A 17,282-nucleotide genomic window follows, 5' to 3' on the forward strand; every position below is an offset into this window, starting at 1 on the left:
TTGTAGCAAGAGTTTCATAGGAGTTCTAATAAATTATGCCATATAGGAGCCAAAGTGGGATGGGAAGTTGGACAAAAACAAGCATTTATTGAGCACCTGATGCATATCGAGTACTATGCTAAGTGCTCTACAAATACTATTTCTTTTAATCCTCCCAACAACTTTGGGAGCTAGGTGCTATTATTTCTCCATTTTACAGTTGAGAAAACTGAGGCAGAAACTAAGTCATTTGTCCAGGGTCGTGTCGGAAGCTGGGTTTGAACTCAGGCAGTCCTAACCCCAGGTCCTGCTGCCCCAAAGCTTAAGGAGGGGTCTGAAAAGAAACCATTGTGCTTTTGAGGAAAGACTGCTGAATTTGAAATCAGAAAACTTGAGTTCAGGTCCCTGCTTTGCTACATATGAAACTCTGTGGCCTTTTCTTCGGCTAGAGGATATAAAATAGACTTAGCAGGGCATGTTTTGAGATTATATTTATTCTCACTTCACTACCCACCCATCTCTAACTCCCCAGGAATGAAAAGGCAGTAGGTTTGAGTCAAAAGACTACATTCAGATGTTTTTCTGCGTTTGACCTTGAGCAAGCCATTCAAAGTTTAAAATCTAGAAGAAACCTAATACACCTCCACCACCCCTTTTTAACAAGTGAGTCCCAGAAAAGATTAAACAACTTGTCTCCTCTTTCTGAGTTCAAATCTAACCTCAGATACTTCCTAGCTGTATGACCCTGGACCAATCACTTAACCCTATTTGCCTCAGTTTCCTCATCTGTCAAATGAGCTGGAGAAGGAAATGACAAACCACCATCTTTGCCAAGAAAACCCCAAATGGGGTCATGAAAAAGTTGGACACAACCAAAAAACAACTAAGCAGCATAGAAATTCAGGAGATTGGTACTTGCGATCAGAATAGAGCTAGAAAATAGAATACTATTTATTACAGAATGAGCAGTATGGGATGAGGAGGAAATTGGGAACCCACAGACCAGTCAGCCCCACATAGAAACTTTACAGGAGCCGGCTATTGTGTAGGGAGGGTTAGGATATTTTTGGAGTTCCCCATCTTTATTCTCTGAAACTAGGAAAATACAAGTTACTTGATAGCAGGGACTCTGGAAGCCTAGTAACAAGCACATAATAGGTGTAGAAGCTTGGTTAATGACTGTTGAATGGAATTATAGGCATCCGGTATTTCTGACTGCTAGATCCTATTCCAGCTCTTTCCCTCTCCCCCAGTATTGGCATCCCTAGCATAGTTCCAGGCACATAGTAGGTACATTAGAAATACTTGTTGATTAATTGAGGCATAGAAAGGTTGACTGACTTGGTAGGGTCACAAGAAGTGTTAGGAAATCTAGACAAAAGAAGGATTTAAAAACAACAAAGCTTTACTAACTCAACCCACATGAGTAAAATTCAGAAACTTAGTTTTGGTTAATGTCTAATAGGTCCTTTGAGGAAGGCCTTTCTGTAGGACATATCTTCTGACCTCACGTGGCCCTTTAAAATGCAGAAATGTGGTTCTACATTGTAGCATCTTGGAACTGTTATCCCTCTGTCCTTTGATTAAAGAAAACAGGCGCCATTTTCTTTGACTAAACCAAGAGCTAAATCCCCCTTCATTTCCCTTCCTTGTCTGTGTCCCTTTCCCACTACCCTCCGCAGTAACACCATCTGTATTTTTAGCAGATGTTATTTTCTTCTTTCCTTCCAGAAGAAAAAAAGGGTCAGGTGGGAGACAGAGCTCTTTCTACAGTCTACCTTCCAGTCTTCAAATTCATTGTCATTTTTGTTCTGGGTGGGGTTGTGAGGGACTGAAGACCTTAAATACACAGGCCATAGGAAATAGTTGGCTGACTGCCCTGCAGCTGGATAATCCAGACAGATATTGTTTCCTCCTCAGTTTTCAGTGCTCTACTTTAACCCTGCTGACTTCTTTTATAGAATCAACCACATGCTTCAGTGCCTCAGTTCATGCTGGTCTGCTTTTTTTTTTTAGGTTGGTGTATTCTTGGGGGGGACAGTGGGAGGCAGGGTGTAGGAGTAAAAGAGGACAGGAAGGAAGATTTTGCAAAGAGCAGAAAGTTACAATAGGGTTGGTGGCATGGGGGAGGTCTCTCATGGGTTGGCTGATAATCTTCCACCTGCATTTAAAAAATTAATCTCTCTTTGATAAGTGAGAAATATTAAAGGGATTGCATTAATTTAAATTATGCAAACTTTTTTTCTTCACCTTTAATCTCCCCTCTTTTCTCCATTCCCCTTTCTCCCCAGAAAGGCTCCCTTAGCTGCTGAAGCCCTATAAAAGACAGGTCGTGTTTAAACAAGAGGTGTATGGGGCTTGAATTCTGCACCTTAGTAATTTCCTGTCAAAATGAACCGGTAACACACGTATAGGATTAGGAAGGTGGTGTGGTTAACTCTGGGAAATGCCTCAGCCAGCCTGTTCTAAGCCACTGTGGGAGAGATGCCCAAAGAACACAGAAAAGTTTGTGTGTAGCTGATGTGGAGAGGGAGAAAGTAAAGGAGCATTTCTTAACATCTGCCAGCCAGAGAAGTGGTAAACAAAGCCCAGGGTCTAGAGAAGTGATCCAGCCTCCTAAACTGGTTTTTCCTGGACAGTCAAGGCCAATGAGTCAAAAACCTAGTTCTTGAGTGTGAATTATCCAGCTAATTGCTTCAGTTTTCCACATCATTTTCCATTAACAGGGGCAGCCTTTCCTCAGCCCATGGAAATTCTATACATTTTTGCAGAAATATATTAGCAAAAGTTTTTTTTAAAAAAAAAAACATTAGAATCCAAATTTCAGGCTACCCTTGTTCTCAGAATTATCTACAAATAAGTAGCTCCCTTTTTTCCTACTTTGCCTTTTGTGTACACAAGGAGAGACATCCCAACTCTGTGGTGGACCTTGTTGCTCCTCCTTTGATCTCTGACCGTTGACAAGCATTTAAATTTTATTACTCTGCTTTCCCTTCATCGAAATGGGAAAATAGCTTGATCAGCAAGCTGTTGTGACATTTGCAAACCTATTTTTATTAAACATTTTCTATTTAATAAAAAATAATTGAAAATAAATTATTGTAAAAGTATTTTTGTTTATATTTCACCTTTGATAGATGAACTGTGGCTAGACTGGCCATCACATGCAAATAGACAAATTACCAATTTGATGGTCTTGTGGAAATAAATAATTGTTCCAAAATGTGACAAAGAATGAGAAAAGGCTGGATTTGGTTTCTGGAGGAAGCAGATTTTGGCAGGTTTTCAGAGTAACTTATTGTGAAACTAAAATTATTTAGACTAGCAAATAAAATGGTAAACAGCAGGCTATGTTTTAGATGAGATAGTTGAAGGAAAATGTTTTGTAAGCTATATAAACTGTTTTTGATTTGCTTTTGATTTTGAATGTTTATCATCCTTGTAATCTTATATCAAAACATAACTAGATTTCTGAAATGTTGACAAATCAGTTTTTGTAAAGTCAAATTTTAAGGCTTAAAGATTGTCTGACCTTCCTTTTTTAGGAAAGTCAAACTGAGTGGGTATAATTTATAGATGCCACATAATATGTAGTGTAACTGGTTATATTTTCAGAGTTTGTACCCAAAACTGACTTGTAAAAAGGCTGTATGAGGTACTATTTAAACCTTTAAAATATGTGCATATGCCTTCGGATGACCATAAGATTTTAAACTATGAATGAAGAATTATTAAGGAATTTCATTTTATGGTGATTTTAAATCAGCTGTCTTTTTTGTTATGATAGTTTAAAGATTTAGTAAGGAATTGCCTGCTAAGTAACATGTTTTCCTTTTTTTTCCTGCTTTTTTTTTTTTAAAGAATTCAGTTCTTAAATCACAAAGTCCTATACAGATTATTAAATCTAGAGGGAAAAACATAAGATGATGAAAGTAACTGTGGGGTACAAAAGATAGGAAAGTTTCAATTTTTACCTGTAGAGAAGTCATGGCTATATTATTTTAGTGAATTGGGAGGAACCCGGGTTCAAATCCCATTTTTAGGATCCACTAAATTTGTAAACCATGGACAAGTCACTTAATAATAGCCAGCATTTATTTATAAAGCACTGAAAGTTCTCCAAAGTGCTTTACAGACATTGATCCTTGAGATAACCCTAGGTGGTAGGCTTTTATCATTCCATATTTCCAACTGAACAAATCAAGCATCTTGCCCAGGGTGATACAGCTAGTTAGTGAGGGGGGGGGCAGATGAACCTTCATCTTCCTGATTCCCAAGACCGTTATCACTTAGCTACCTGCCCCTTACCTCTCTGAACCTCTCTGTAAAATGGGAATGATAATAATATCAGTAGTAACTACTTCATAGGATTGTTCTGAGAATCTGATGATAGAATGTATTTAGTTAGTCTTTATACACCCTTAACAGCTATGTAAGTATCCATTGCTATTAACAATAAAATACTTATAAATTACACAATTAGGGAATGTTTTATCCAGGCTAAAAAGAAAAGTCTGTATTGGATTTCTGTTGTTTTAGCTGTTATTTAAATAGTACTTTAAGGTTTACAAAGGGCTTTATATAAATCATCACTTTGATCCTCACCACAGCCCTAAGAGAATGTTGCTATAGGCATTATACCCATTTTATAACTAAGACAACTGGATCTGGGAAGTAAAATGACTTGCCCATGGTCTCAACTAGTAAATGTCAGAGATAGGATTTGGATCCATGTTTCTTCCAAACACTAGCCAGGTTGCCTTTCCATAGAAGGTTATATCAACCCTTCATTTTATGAGTGCTAGCTTTTGTGCTTACATCTTGTTTGGGATGTTGGTTTAATGGCCCACTGAAAGAGTTTGTTATATGGAATCGGTAGAAGGCAAAGCTGATAACAGACTTATCTTACCAAGTTATTTTTGTTGTTGACGTTTTAGTGACAGCTATATTGTTCGTGTCAAAGCTGTGGTTATGACCCGAGATGACTCCAGTGGGGGATGGTTACCTCAAGAAGGAGGTGGTATCAGTCGAGTTGGTGTCTGCAAGGTCATGCACCCAGAAGGGAATGGAAGAAGTGGTTTTCTCATCCACGGGGAACGACAGAAAGACAAACTGGTAAGAACAGATATAAGACTTGTGGATTAGATTGCTGGCAACTGATTTTTTTTAAAGATAAATTAAAAACTTTTCTTTCCAACCTGCCCCCTTCCCATTGATGTTTCTCTTTTCCTTAATTCCTAATTCCTGAGAGAAAAATTTCAGAAATTAGACTCTAAAGCCAAAGCCAGATTATGTAACAAGAACTTTGTTTCCCCTATACCTTCATCTAGGGGTACTTCACTTTTTTGTGCCATGGATTCCTTGGGCAGACTGGTGAGACCTATGTAATCCTCAGAATGTTTGTGAATGCATAAAATAAAATTTGGGGGATTATAAAGGAAGCCAATTCTATTTAAATATGATTATAAAAATGCTTGTTTTTAAAGTCCACATATCCCAGGATAAGAACCCTTGTCTTAGCCCCAAAAAGTAGCTTCAGTTACAACTGAACTGCTTTTCTCAGTCGATGCCAAGTTTTCAAATGTCTAGATTGTTCTCCCCCACCCCCACCAGATTTAGAACTTCTGCCATCTTAGTGGAATTAAGCAAACTACCCATTCATGGATCAGACCTTCCAGCATTGACGAAGTCAGTCACATTGTATGGCCCAGTGGCAGTGAAAGCTTTGAAAACTAATGCATTATTCAGAGTGAGCTATTCCTGAGTTGGATTGGTAGAGTTAAAATGTGGGGGCAGGTTGTCTCCTGGCATACTGTTCCTTCCAAATAGATGTTTACCTAAAAGACAGTGTAGCTTTTATTGCACAAAATTAATGAATAAAACATGTTTTGGAGGGAAAAAAACAGTAACAGGAAAATTAGCCAAATCAACCTTCTATTGGCATCTGCTTTCTCCCATGATTCTTTGAAGAAGGTACTTTGGTGTTATAGAAACTAAAAATATGTTGAATGCTAAAATCTACTTTAAATTAGCAATACTGTTTATGAAAAAGCTATGAAGTTCTCCTAGGCAGCTTTAACACTCTTCATGTTTGTTGCCTTTATTATGTACTGGAAATTTACTTTCAGAAGCCAGAAGAGATTCAAAATATTCAACATATCCTCGACTAATGCTGTGTGCTACATAGGAAGTATATGTAATATACATAAAACGAGCAGGTTAATGTTATTCTGAGAATATTAACATTGGCATTCTTGATGTTTATGTGTGTTGAATTTGCAATCTGAACGTTCCTTTGCAGTCACTTTTCTTTTTTTTTAAAGCAGTTAGGAGAGAGACAATTTTAGCTCTGGGTCAAAAGATTTACATTTTGACAGTTCTCAGAGATTTTATTAATAAGCAGTGAGTGCCAGCATCCTTTACTTTAAGTAATAGCTCTATTATTGAAAGATTCATTATGTGTAAGTTGAATTTTTGTAAATGGAAACTTATTTGGGAGATATTAAAGATATTTATTTAAAGGAATTGTTTGACAGGAATGATTGGTAAAGAAATTGTTTACCTCTACATTTTTGAAACTTAGTTTATTTGTAACTTAATTTAAACTAAAATAATGTGCATGTGTGTACACCAAATCAGTACAATAAAGATGCACAGTAAAGACTTAGTTTTGACTGCCCTTTTACTTTTTTTTTTCCACTTTTTTGGAGGGGGTAAGGCAGGGCAATTGGGGTTACGTGACTTGCCCAAGGTCACACGGCTAGTAAGTGTTAAGTGTCTGAGGCCGGATTTGAACTCAGGTCCCCCTGACTCCAGAGCTGGTGCCACCTTCTATTCACTGTGCCACCTAGCCACCCCTACTACCCTTTTACATTTTACATTAACTTGATAATTAATCATTTAATTTTTATTTTAAAAATGTTCTCTTTAGTGTTAATTGTACAAAGGGTATTTCTTGTGAATTCACCCAACTAGCCTGTGATTAGAGTTCTATTGTTGGTTCGAGGAAAGCTTAGTGACAAAAGCTGCCCTCATGGAGCCTGGAGGGAAGAGGACAAGAACTTCAGGATTGTGCAACGTATGCACACATTTCAATTCAGACATGTATTAAGAACCTACTGTTTTCAAGGCACTGTGGCAAATAACTTAATGCAGAATAATGCATATGCTTACACAAGATTGGTGCAGACTGTATGAGGTTCCAAGAGAAACTGATGGGGACCAAGGGAGATGGTTGTTGAGTTAGACTTGAAAGAATGAGTAGGCCAGAGAAGGGCAATGCCAGCACAGAGGGTAGCATGAACAAATGTGGGGAAGTATAGAGCACATAATGGATATAAAAACCAGTTTTTTCATTATTATTTTTATTATCATTAAATTAGTCCCAATTTTTAAAGCTGACTTTATTTCTTCTTCAAAGGGGAAACTGTTGCTTGTTCTGGTGGGTTTTTTTTCCTTTCTGTTCAGATTATTTAGTTGACTGGACCAATTTTAGCTTAAAGTTTCCTAGGAGAATTTACCTTTGAGTTGAATCTAAGCATGGAAAAATTTAATCAAAGGATAGATTTTTCCCCCTGATATTATGGGGAAAGTAAAGAGTTAGTAAAGTTTGTTAGTTTGTTTTTCAGAAGACTTCACCTAGAGGCTATTGCACATTTAAAAATTGGACAGACATTAGTAACAGTAAAAATCCTTGATTTTGGACTTCTCTAATTCTAAATTTGTTATGATTCCAACACAGGCTGGTCTGGGTTAAAGTTGTTCCCATTTGCACTTAACTATTTCACACTAAACAAAGCTTTTTGCAAATAGTAGGCACTCAAGAAAATATGTGATGATTTGAGATCTTAAAAAGCTTTATTAGGCAGTTTAAAAAATAGTAGTAAACACTAACTAGCAGAGAGGGGGCTGACTTTCGAATTAGGAAGAAATCTTGCCTTTGATACACACAATAGCTATATAATCAAGGCTAAGCCCAAACCTCTCGATCTCCCAGGCCAAACTGTCTTAAGACCATGAATTATAGAGGAGTTGTTGAACTGTATCATTGGAAGGCATTTCCTTATATCATTTTGTTATTATCAATGATAATAATAATAGTATGTGTATATCACTTTAAAGTTTTCAGAGTGCTTCACACATATCTCACTTGATAAAAATTATGAAATCACAATCACCTCAAAAAAAATCCACCTCAGTATTTTTTATTTATTAATAATAAGTTATGGCAGTAAGCTTTTTTATTATAGATTTTGTAGATTATACAAATGTTTTATAATTAGATTATAGTATATATATATTATAATTATAGATTATGGATTATTGATTTTGATTATAGATAATGTAACTAGAAGGTTAGTGCACTAGATTAACTCAGATCGCAGGCTTCTTGACTCAGCCACTAGCACTAGTTGAATAACCTTACATGAGCTACTTTGCCTTATTGGGCCTTGGTTTCCTCATCACTGGCATAAGGAGGCTAGACTGATTCCTCTGAAAAGTTTCTTTCAGCTCTAACTAATGAGTTGTCATTGATTATCCTGGTTTTTTGATATACTAAATTACCACCAAAAAAATCTTATTCAAGAAGGACTTCTTTTTGCCATATTGCAGGTTATCTTCTAAGCAATTATCAATTTTATGGATCCTTCCACTCTTGAATTGTCTTAAAATAATATGACTCTACTTATTTTAAAATTTGATGGCTTATTCTTTACATTAAATTCAGACCAAATTCTACCTCTCCCCTTAGTTCACCTAAATTAATTCTTTACTTTTTTATTATGATTATGACCAATGCTGTATTGATATCATACAGCTGAGCAAACTCCTCGTAGTATTCAGAATATCAATATTTTAATACATTATGGAAGAAAACAGTATTTTGAGATCAGCAATAAAAGAGAAATTTTCTTTTACCTACTTAAAATGGTTTTTTATTCAAAACAACTTTAGAAGATGATCATTTATTCAGTCAGTACTTGTTATGTTCTGAGCATCATGATAAATAGTAGAACATAATCTAAGACTTGGAAGTGGCCCATCCTCAAAAAGCTCACCTGCTTAGGGACACAAAAGTTAATACACATGAAGCAATTGTAAAATAAGATGTGATAGCATATAAGTAAATCTTGTGGTACAATCAAAATGTAGAGTCTGTTAGTAGTACCATGGAAAGCATGTCAGCTTTGGCATCAGAAAACCTGACTTTAAAATCTCTTCTCTCCTTTCTTACTACCTGTATGACATTGGGCAATTCACTTCATCTTTCTAGGCTCCCATTTCCTCATCAATAAAACAAATGGTTTGGATAAGGTGATACAAAGGCTCTTCCAGCCTCAAATTTGTGATCCTGTTTATTAGATCCTGGGGAAATGAAAATCAGTGAAGGCTAGGCTGGTCAGGAAGGGTTTCATTAAGGAGATGGTCTTGAGCTGAGCCTTGAAGGATGGGTAGGATTTGAAGAGGAGAGAGTGTTTTCATATAGCAGGATCAACAATTTGCCCAGAATCAAGAGTGAGCTTAATGCATTTGTAGGATGTTGTGTCCATCTTGACATAATTTTTTTTCCCTACAGGGTGTTATAGCTTTCAAAGCATTTCCCATACATGATCTTATTTGATCCCAACAATAATTAGATAGTTATCATCCCTGTTCCATAGATGAGGATACAGTTTCAGATGGGTTACATGACTTGCCCTAGTTGACATGGCCAGTAAGAGACTAGAAAGAACCCAGTTCTTTATCTGTGGTACTATTTCTAGAGCAAAAGAAGGATTGACATATAATAATATTCAGGGAAGTTGAGACTGTCATAGGTGTGAAGGCAGGATGGCTACTGGAGTCAAGGATACCAGTTAGAAAGCTATATAGTCCAGCATTCAGATAATAAGAGCCTGAACTAGAAATTGCCAATGAGAATAGAAAGGAAGGGCTGGTTACAAAAAGTATTTCAAAGAAAATATTGATGGATCCCATTGAATACCTGCATAAAGGAGATAGATAAAACAAAGATGACCGCCAAGTTTGAGCCTGGGTAGCAGAGAAAAGAGTAGTATAATAAAGATGGAGACCAAAAACAAGTACAGAAGGAGGAAAAAAGATAGCAAATTCATTTTTAAATGTATGGAATTTGACTAAGGCATCCAGATCAATAAGTAGTTGGATCTGAAGAATGGGCAATGTTTATAGGGTGGGATTGTTAGAAGAGAGATGATAGTTGAAACCTTGAGACTAGATGAAAGAAGTAATTGGTTGGAAAATGGGAGAAACAAGACCTTATGAAGGAAATTAAGTATGAGTACATAGAAAACTCAGTTCTCTATCTCAGTAGCTAAGGAAGGAGAGAATGTTACGTCAACACTTTCAAATGCAGGAGAAAGATTAAGAACAATAATAATGCTGGTATTTATATAGTGCTTAAAAGTTTGCAAAAGAACTTTATATACATTATCTCACATGAGTTTCCTAATAGTCTGTGAGGTAGGTAGTGCTAGGATTATTCTCATTTTATAGATGAAGAAGCTGAAACTCAGAGAGGTTGTAACTTGGCCATACAAATGGCAAGGGTCAGGGACAGGATTCCAAGCCACGTTTTCTTGTTTCCAAGAAACACTGTTATGCCACATGGACCAAAGAGATAAAGAAAATGCCTTTGAGTTGGAGGAGGTGGGTTGGTAGAGGTTGTAGAGTGGCAGGGTGCCTGGTACATAGTAGAAGCCTAATAAATATTTGTTGATGGGTGACTAATTTCAGTAGAGAGGCAGAGAGGGAAGTGAGATTGTAGAGATTTAAATGGGTGGTAAGAAAATTGAGATAGTGTGTTGAAAGTATTCATTTGAGAAATTTGATAACCAATGAAGAGAAAGAAACAAGGTAGCAGCTAGGGAAGAAGCAAGGAAAAAAAGGCAACTTTGATATTGTTACAGTTTTTTAACTGTTGGAGTTTTATAGTTCAAAAGCTGAAGACCACAATGCCATCTCTTCATAACTAGGCTTCTAGACCCCATTAAAACAATAACACTTGTAACTATCCCTATGTATTTAAATATTTTAGGTGGTATTGGAATGCTACATAAGAAAAGACTTGGTCTACACGAAAGCAAACCCAACGTTTCATCATTGGAAAGTCGATAATAGAAAGTTTGGGCTTACTTTCCAAAGCCCAGCTGATGCACGAGCCTTTGACAGAGGAGTGAGGAAAGCAATAGAAGACCTGATCGAAGGTACTGGATTGTCTAATCAGACTCTGCTAATATCGTAGTAGGATTGTGTGAATTTTCAAGTTTTTAAGCTTTTTTTAAAATGCTATTTGTTGGGGTTATGGGACTTTTGTTTGGGTTTTTTTTCCCCCTTGAAGGGTATTTCTTGGCACTGCTCTTGGATTAGATCAGATAGCTAGATGCAAAGGCTTGGTATCCAGTCCAGCCGCCATTTATTAAATGCGTACATTTTGCAAGACACTATTCCTAGACACTAGATGTACAAAGATTAAGCAAAAAAAGCAGGCCCTGCCCTCAAAGAGTTTATACTCTCTCGGGCCACTTGCAACATGTAAGCAGCTAAATACATATCTGATCGTTCGAGGAAGACAGAACAGGCATAAACAACCAAGGAAAGTAGGAGACCTTTCCGATAAGCAGTGATACATGGCCTAAACCTTGAATGAAGCTGGTGTACCTAAGAATAGGTTTGGGTAGAGATACTGAAGTGACATCCCCAAAGCAAAAAAGAAAATAGACCTTCTAATAAGGGGAAGTCATTTAGATTGAAGGAAGACCTTTCGACACTTGCTACTCATGATATTAGGATACTTAACCAAGACAGGTAGTACTCTTGATAAACTGAATGGGTTGAAGTTCTAAAAATGAATTCCTTATACCAATTTACTTTAGTCCTGTCCCCAAAACGCCTTTGTTTTGGGGTATATCCAATTGGCTCCAAACAAACTCACAGTCATATTCTATTAAGAAAAGGCTCCAGGAGGCTGAGCTTCTGGGAAATGATCCAGCAGTTTATTCCCTGCCCCCCTATATTCTGATTTAGTCTGTGATTGGTCAGTCAAACAACCAATAGATATTTATGGAATAGCTCCTGTGTATGTTCATAAGCTATCTAGCATCTGTGTCCAGTCCAGGTCAGTCCAGGAGTGAAGTCCAATAGTATCTGTTAGCCTTTGAATAGACCGAGTCTCCCAGTCTCCTTCTCCAACTGTACCTAAGAGGTAGCTGATGACAGATTGGATAGTGTTAGGTCTAGAGTCAGAAGGATCTGAGCTCAAATGCAGCCTCATGTGATTACTAGCTTTGTAACCCAAGTAAGTAATTTAACCTCTATATCTGCCTCAGTTTTCTAAATTGTAAAGTGAAGCTCATGATAGTACAAATCTCCCAGCATAGTTGTGAGGATCAAATGAGGCAGTATCTATGAAGTCTTCAGCACAGTGCCGGCACAGAGTAGACTTTTAACAAATGCTTGTTTCCTTCCTTCTGAATCTAGACTACTTTAGCCCCAGATATGATCCAGTATCTCACCATTCTCAGACAGTAATAATCATAGATTCATTATTTTGAACTAGAATTTATTCATTACTTTGGAAATAAAAAGGACCTCAGAGATTATGTAGTCCAACCCCTTCATTTTACAAGAGAGGAAACTGAGGCTCAGAGAAGTTAAATGGTTTTCCTAAGGTCCCAGAGGTAGTAAGTGGCATAGCTGTAATCCTAAATACAGTACTCTTTCCATTGTACAATATACTACCATTTGCAGGAACTTATGTTGCCAAAGGTATTTAATACTTTATGAGGCACTTGGATTTATATATCCATTAATTTAAAATAATTTTGTGCTGCATTCCTTTTAGGCAGAGGCATGGACTAGATGGCCTCTACCTCTTCCTATATTGACAACTTTGAGGCTAAAATATAAAGGAGTACTAATATAACCTGTCCCATTCATTAGTTATCTTCATTTTAGAGTTGGAAAGAACCTTAGAGTTTGTCAAATCCATTCCCCCACATTTTACAGACAACATCCTAAGGGTTTCTAATTTACAGATATCTCTTCTCTCTGGATGAGCAACAAAAAGGAATTTTGATTTTTATTGGTCTAATGACCTTTGTCCTTTCTAGCTAGTTTATAAAAAACGGGGGAGATTGAATCATCTTTTTATATCTGTGAGTCTGTTAACAAAAGCCCAGTATTTTAAAATAAAGCAAATAATTTTAGAACCTAGCTAATTCTAGTTACCTTTTTATATTCAATATTCTAAAGAATAGGAATGATGGAATTTTAGAAATGGAAAGGAACCTAGGTCTTCTAATACAGTTGAGGAAATTGAGATCAAGAGAAATCAAGGGACTTGCCACCCAGCTAGTTAATGTTCCTGTCTCATACTCTCTTCTCCACCCTTCTGGTCTAACTTCCAACTCTTCTACTTAAGTATTGTTCTCACCAACAAGCTTTTTTCTAAAAATATATCTTTTTTTTTAAAGTCACCTATATGTCCCCCCATATATTTTCTCAGTCCCAAAGAGCCATCATAAAGATATTTTTTTAAAGAGAGAGAAAAAAACAGGGGCAGCTAGGTGGCGCAGTGAATAAAGCACTGGCCCTGGAGTTGGGAGGACCTAAGTTCAAATCCAGCCTCAGACACTTGACACTTATTAGCTGTGTGACCTTGAGCGAGTCACTTAACCCCAATTACCTTATCTTCCCAACAAAACTGATTAGTAGTCAGTCAGCTAATAAACATTTGTTAAGTACCTTCTATGTGCCAGGCACTGTTCTAAGCACTGAGGATACAAATAAGAAAAAGAAAAACAATCTCTGCTATCTAATGGGGGAAGGCAACACCCAAAAGGAAATTGAAAAGCAAGCAGGGAGAGGAGGATGGTGTGGAGGCATGACGGAGTTCAGTCCAAAGGAGTAGAGCCAGGTGGAAAGTGAGAGCTTTGGGAGAAGTCCTTTGCTCAGGGCTCCAATCACAGGGTACTGTGAGTACTAAGGCTGTTGCAGTCTTGAAGGATAATTAATTTCCTGATAACAAGGTCCCTGGAACCAGGATAGAGTCAAGTATATCCACCCAAAAAAACCAAAACAAAACACCAGCCGTTATTTTATATAATATACCACATCTGTAGACCCCTTTGTCTCTGCAAAGCAGCAGGGTGATGTGTCTTCTCATAGCTCTTCTTTGAGGCCAAGCCTTTTCTTTTCTTTCTTTTTTTTTTTTTTGGAGGGGAAATTGGGGTTAAGTAACTTGCCCAAAGTCACATGGCTAGAAAGTATTGTTTCTGAGGCTGGATTTGAACTCAGGTCCTCCTGACTCCAGGGCCAGTGCTCTATTCACTGAACCACCTAGCTGCCCCCAAGCCTATTCTTTATTTTTTCACAATATTCATCTTCAGATGTTACCAACACACCCTTTAATTGCTAATTCCAGTGGCCTTTTCTAGACCTTAAACTTTTTCACCTCTCTAGCTTTTGATGCTGTTGACCAGACCTCCAAGAAAAGGATAATCCTCTCTACCTTCGTTCCTGAAGCACCATATTCTTCTAGTTCTTCTTTCATCTCTCTTACTGTGGTTCTCTTTTGTTGTGTCTTCTACCATCTTCTTGACTTCTTAAGGAAGATAAAGGAATGGAGAAAGGAAATCAGCATTAGTAAACACCTACTATGTACCAGGTACTGTAGTTAGCACTTTACAGATATGATCTCATTTGGTCCTCACAGCAGCCCTGGGGAGTAAGTGCTGTTCTGGTTCCCATTCTATAGTTGAGGAAACTGAGGCAGAGAGTGGTTAAGTGGTTTGCTGAGAGCCTCACAGCTAGTCTGAGGTAGGATTTGAACTCAGTTCTCCCTGACTCCACATCTAGCATTCCATCAGTTGCACCTGCTTGCTGCTTCTAGATGTTTACCATTGTTGACCAATCCTGGGCTTTTTCAACATTCTTTTTCTTAACCCCCCTGGCTTTTAGCTACTACATCTACAAACATGACTTTTATATCTCCTTTTCCTCTCTTTGAGCATCAGATCTTCTTCTCCACTTGACTATAGGATATCTCTACTCAGGTATCCTTCTTTGACCTTAATGCATCCGTTAGAAATTTCAAATTTAAATTTAACACACATATTAATTACTAACTATATGCAAAGACCCTCTACTCTTTGAAGCAAAGTAACATGGTGTATAAAGTGGGGGACTTGTTATTAGAATGATTTGGGTTTCAAATCAGTCTTCTCTGATGCTTACTAACTCTATGACCAAGGTCGCCTTGTCATTAAAATCCCTTGAGCTTCAGGTAATTCCCCAAGACTTGCCTATTGAGATTTCTAAGGGTTGTGTTGGTGGAGGGCAGACCAGCACTAATGAAATCCCAGATCCTTGGGTGTTGTATTGATGGATAATGTTCTTAGCACTGAGCTTCAACATTTCTGGCAGTGGTTTTGTCATGTACCCAGTCTCCTGCATCACATCCTTTGTGTGGTCTTGGAATCTTCCTTCTACCTTACTTCTCATATTCAATCAGTTACCAAATCCTTTTGAATATGCCTCCTCAAAATCACTCACCTTATTCCCTTTTCTTCATGATCACTCACACTTCATCTATTGCTACCACCCATGCATATACACTGCTGCGATAGCCTCCTAACCAATTTCATTCTTGTTCTTTTCTCTAACCCATTCTTCATATTGATAGCAGCAAATTTATCTTTCTTTTCTATTGGTCTAGTCTTAGCCACAGATAGAACACTGGGCTTGGAGTCAGGAAGACCTGAGTTCAAATATGACCTCAGACATTTACTAACTGTGTGACCTAAAACAAGTCACTTAACCTCTTTGCCTCAGTTTCTTCCACTGTAAAATGAGGATAATAACAACCCCTGCCTCATAAGATTGTTATGAAGGCTAAATGGGATGATATTTTTAAAGCACTTAGCACCTGGCATGACGTAGGAGCTATCTTAGTGACTTCTTCCCCCATCCTTCCCCACTTCCTCCGGTCTCTTTAGTGACACTCTATTGTTTAGCAAGTTCAAATCCATTAGCTTAAGGTTCAGGGTCCTGCACAGTCTGGGACTCCCTTCGCATCTTTACTTCATTCTGTTTTCATATATTATCAGGAGGTACACTTTTGTAGTTTAGGGGGACATTATACAAAAACATTAGGCCCAGCAGTGAACTTGTTTCATGCCACTATAGTTTGATCCCAATTTTGTGCTCTGAAGAAAAGCTCCTGGGTAAAGAGAGGTGGAGGATGTTGGTGACTTCTGTATACTTTTAACTACCTGTCCTTTGAATACACTCTACTGATTTTATTTTCCCTTTAGTTCAGTGATAAAATTAAAGTTACTGTTTAGTAAACAGCTCTGCTTTTTTTTTTTTACATGGACGGTACAGTAGTATTCCCTTCTTAATGAAACCAAAAATTAAATAGGGAACTAACTACTTTTTAAGGAGAAAATGTCTTTTCTACCTTTTTTTTGTTCTTCCTTAAATAGCATCAAACTTACGGATTTAATCCAGTGACTAAATACGATCTAGTGAATCATGTCATACTCATGCCATTCAAGGTTGCTTCCAGTAGATTACTAAGCATGGCTGTTGGGGACGGTGGCTAGGATCCACAGGCACAAACCTACAGGAATAGTCTGCCTTCCAGCCCATTCAGTGAGCAGACCCCGGATTCTTCCCATTGAGAAAGATAGATGACTAAGGATGACACGTCAGTAGCCAAATCAGAACTTCCTTTGGAAGATCTATTTGGTGGTTGTTGTTTTTTTAAACCAAAAACCTGTTTTAATCTATTTGAGCAATAATAACATGTCCTTCACTCATTATTTGGTGTGGGAAGAGATGGGTGAAAGTCACCTTTAAAAAAAAGTGCATGGCCTCAAACTCATTTAAGCACACAAGGGTTTTAGTCTATTATTAACTACAACTGTGTGGTAGTTGAACAGATAAACGAAAATTCATTTTCCAAATCTAGGGTTGTTGTAAAAGGCAAGTGTTTAAAGTGTAAGCATGAAAATACACCTTCAAAACTGCTGATGGGGGCGGCTAGGAGGCACAGGAATAGAGCACCAGCCCTGGAGTCAGGAGGACCTGAGTTCAAATCTTAACTTAACACAAAAACTAGCCATGTGACCGTGGACAAGTCACTTAACCCCAATTGCCCTCCAAAAAGCAAAAACAAAATTGCTGATGAAATGGACATCAGACCACATTTCTGTCATTATTAATAGCTAGTAGCTCTTTAAGGTTTGCTTAGAACTTTGTATATATCATCTCATTTGATC

General features: G+C 37.5%; 1 protein-coding gene across 2 annotated transcripts in view; it reads left to right on the plus strand.

Moving 5' to 3' along the window:
• Positions 1 to 17,282, plus strand: part of SPRED2 (sprouty related EVH1 domain containing 2) — a 182,203-nt gene that overhangs the window by 133,726 nt on the left and 31,195 nt on the right. For both annotated transcript variants that reach the window (XM_069068954.1, XM_069068953.1), the window contains exons 2-3: positions 4,917 to 5,094; positions 11,036 to 11,204. In XM_069068954.1, coding sequence (XP_068925055.1) covers positions 4,951 to 5,094; positions 11,036 to 11,204 — 313 coding nt within the window. In that variant the 5' untranslated portion in view covers positions 4,917 to 4,950. The remainder of the gene's footprint in view (positions 1 to 4,916; positions 5,095 to 11,035; positions 11,205 to 17,282) is intronic.

Source organism: Petaurus breviceps, unplaced genomic scaffold (assembly GCF_028583685.1).
Source record: "Petaurus breviceps papuanus isolate PSGF00001 unplaced genomic scaffold, PetGlider_PUasm1.0 90775, whole genome shotgun sequence".
In the NCBI taxonomy this organism is placed as follows: Eukaryota; Metazoa; Chordata; class Mammalia; order Diprotodontia; family Petauridae; genus Petaurus; species Petaurus breviceps.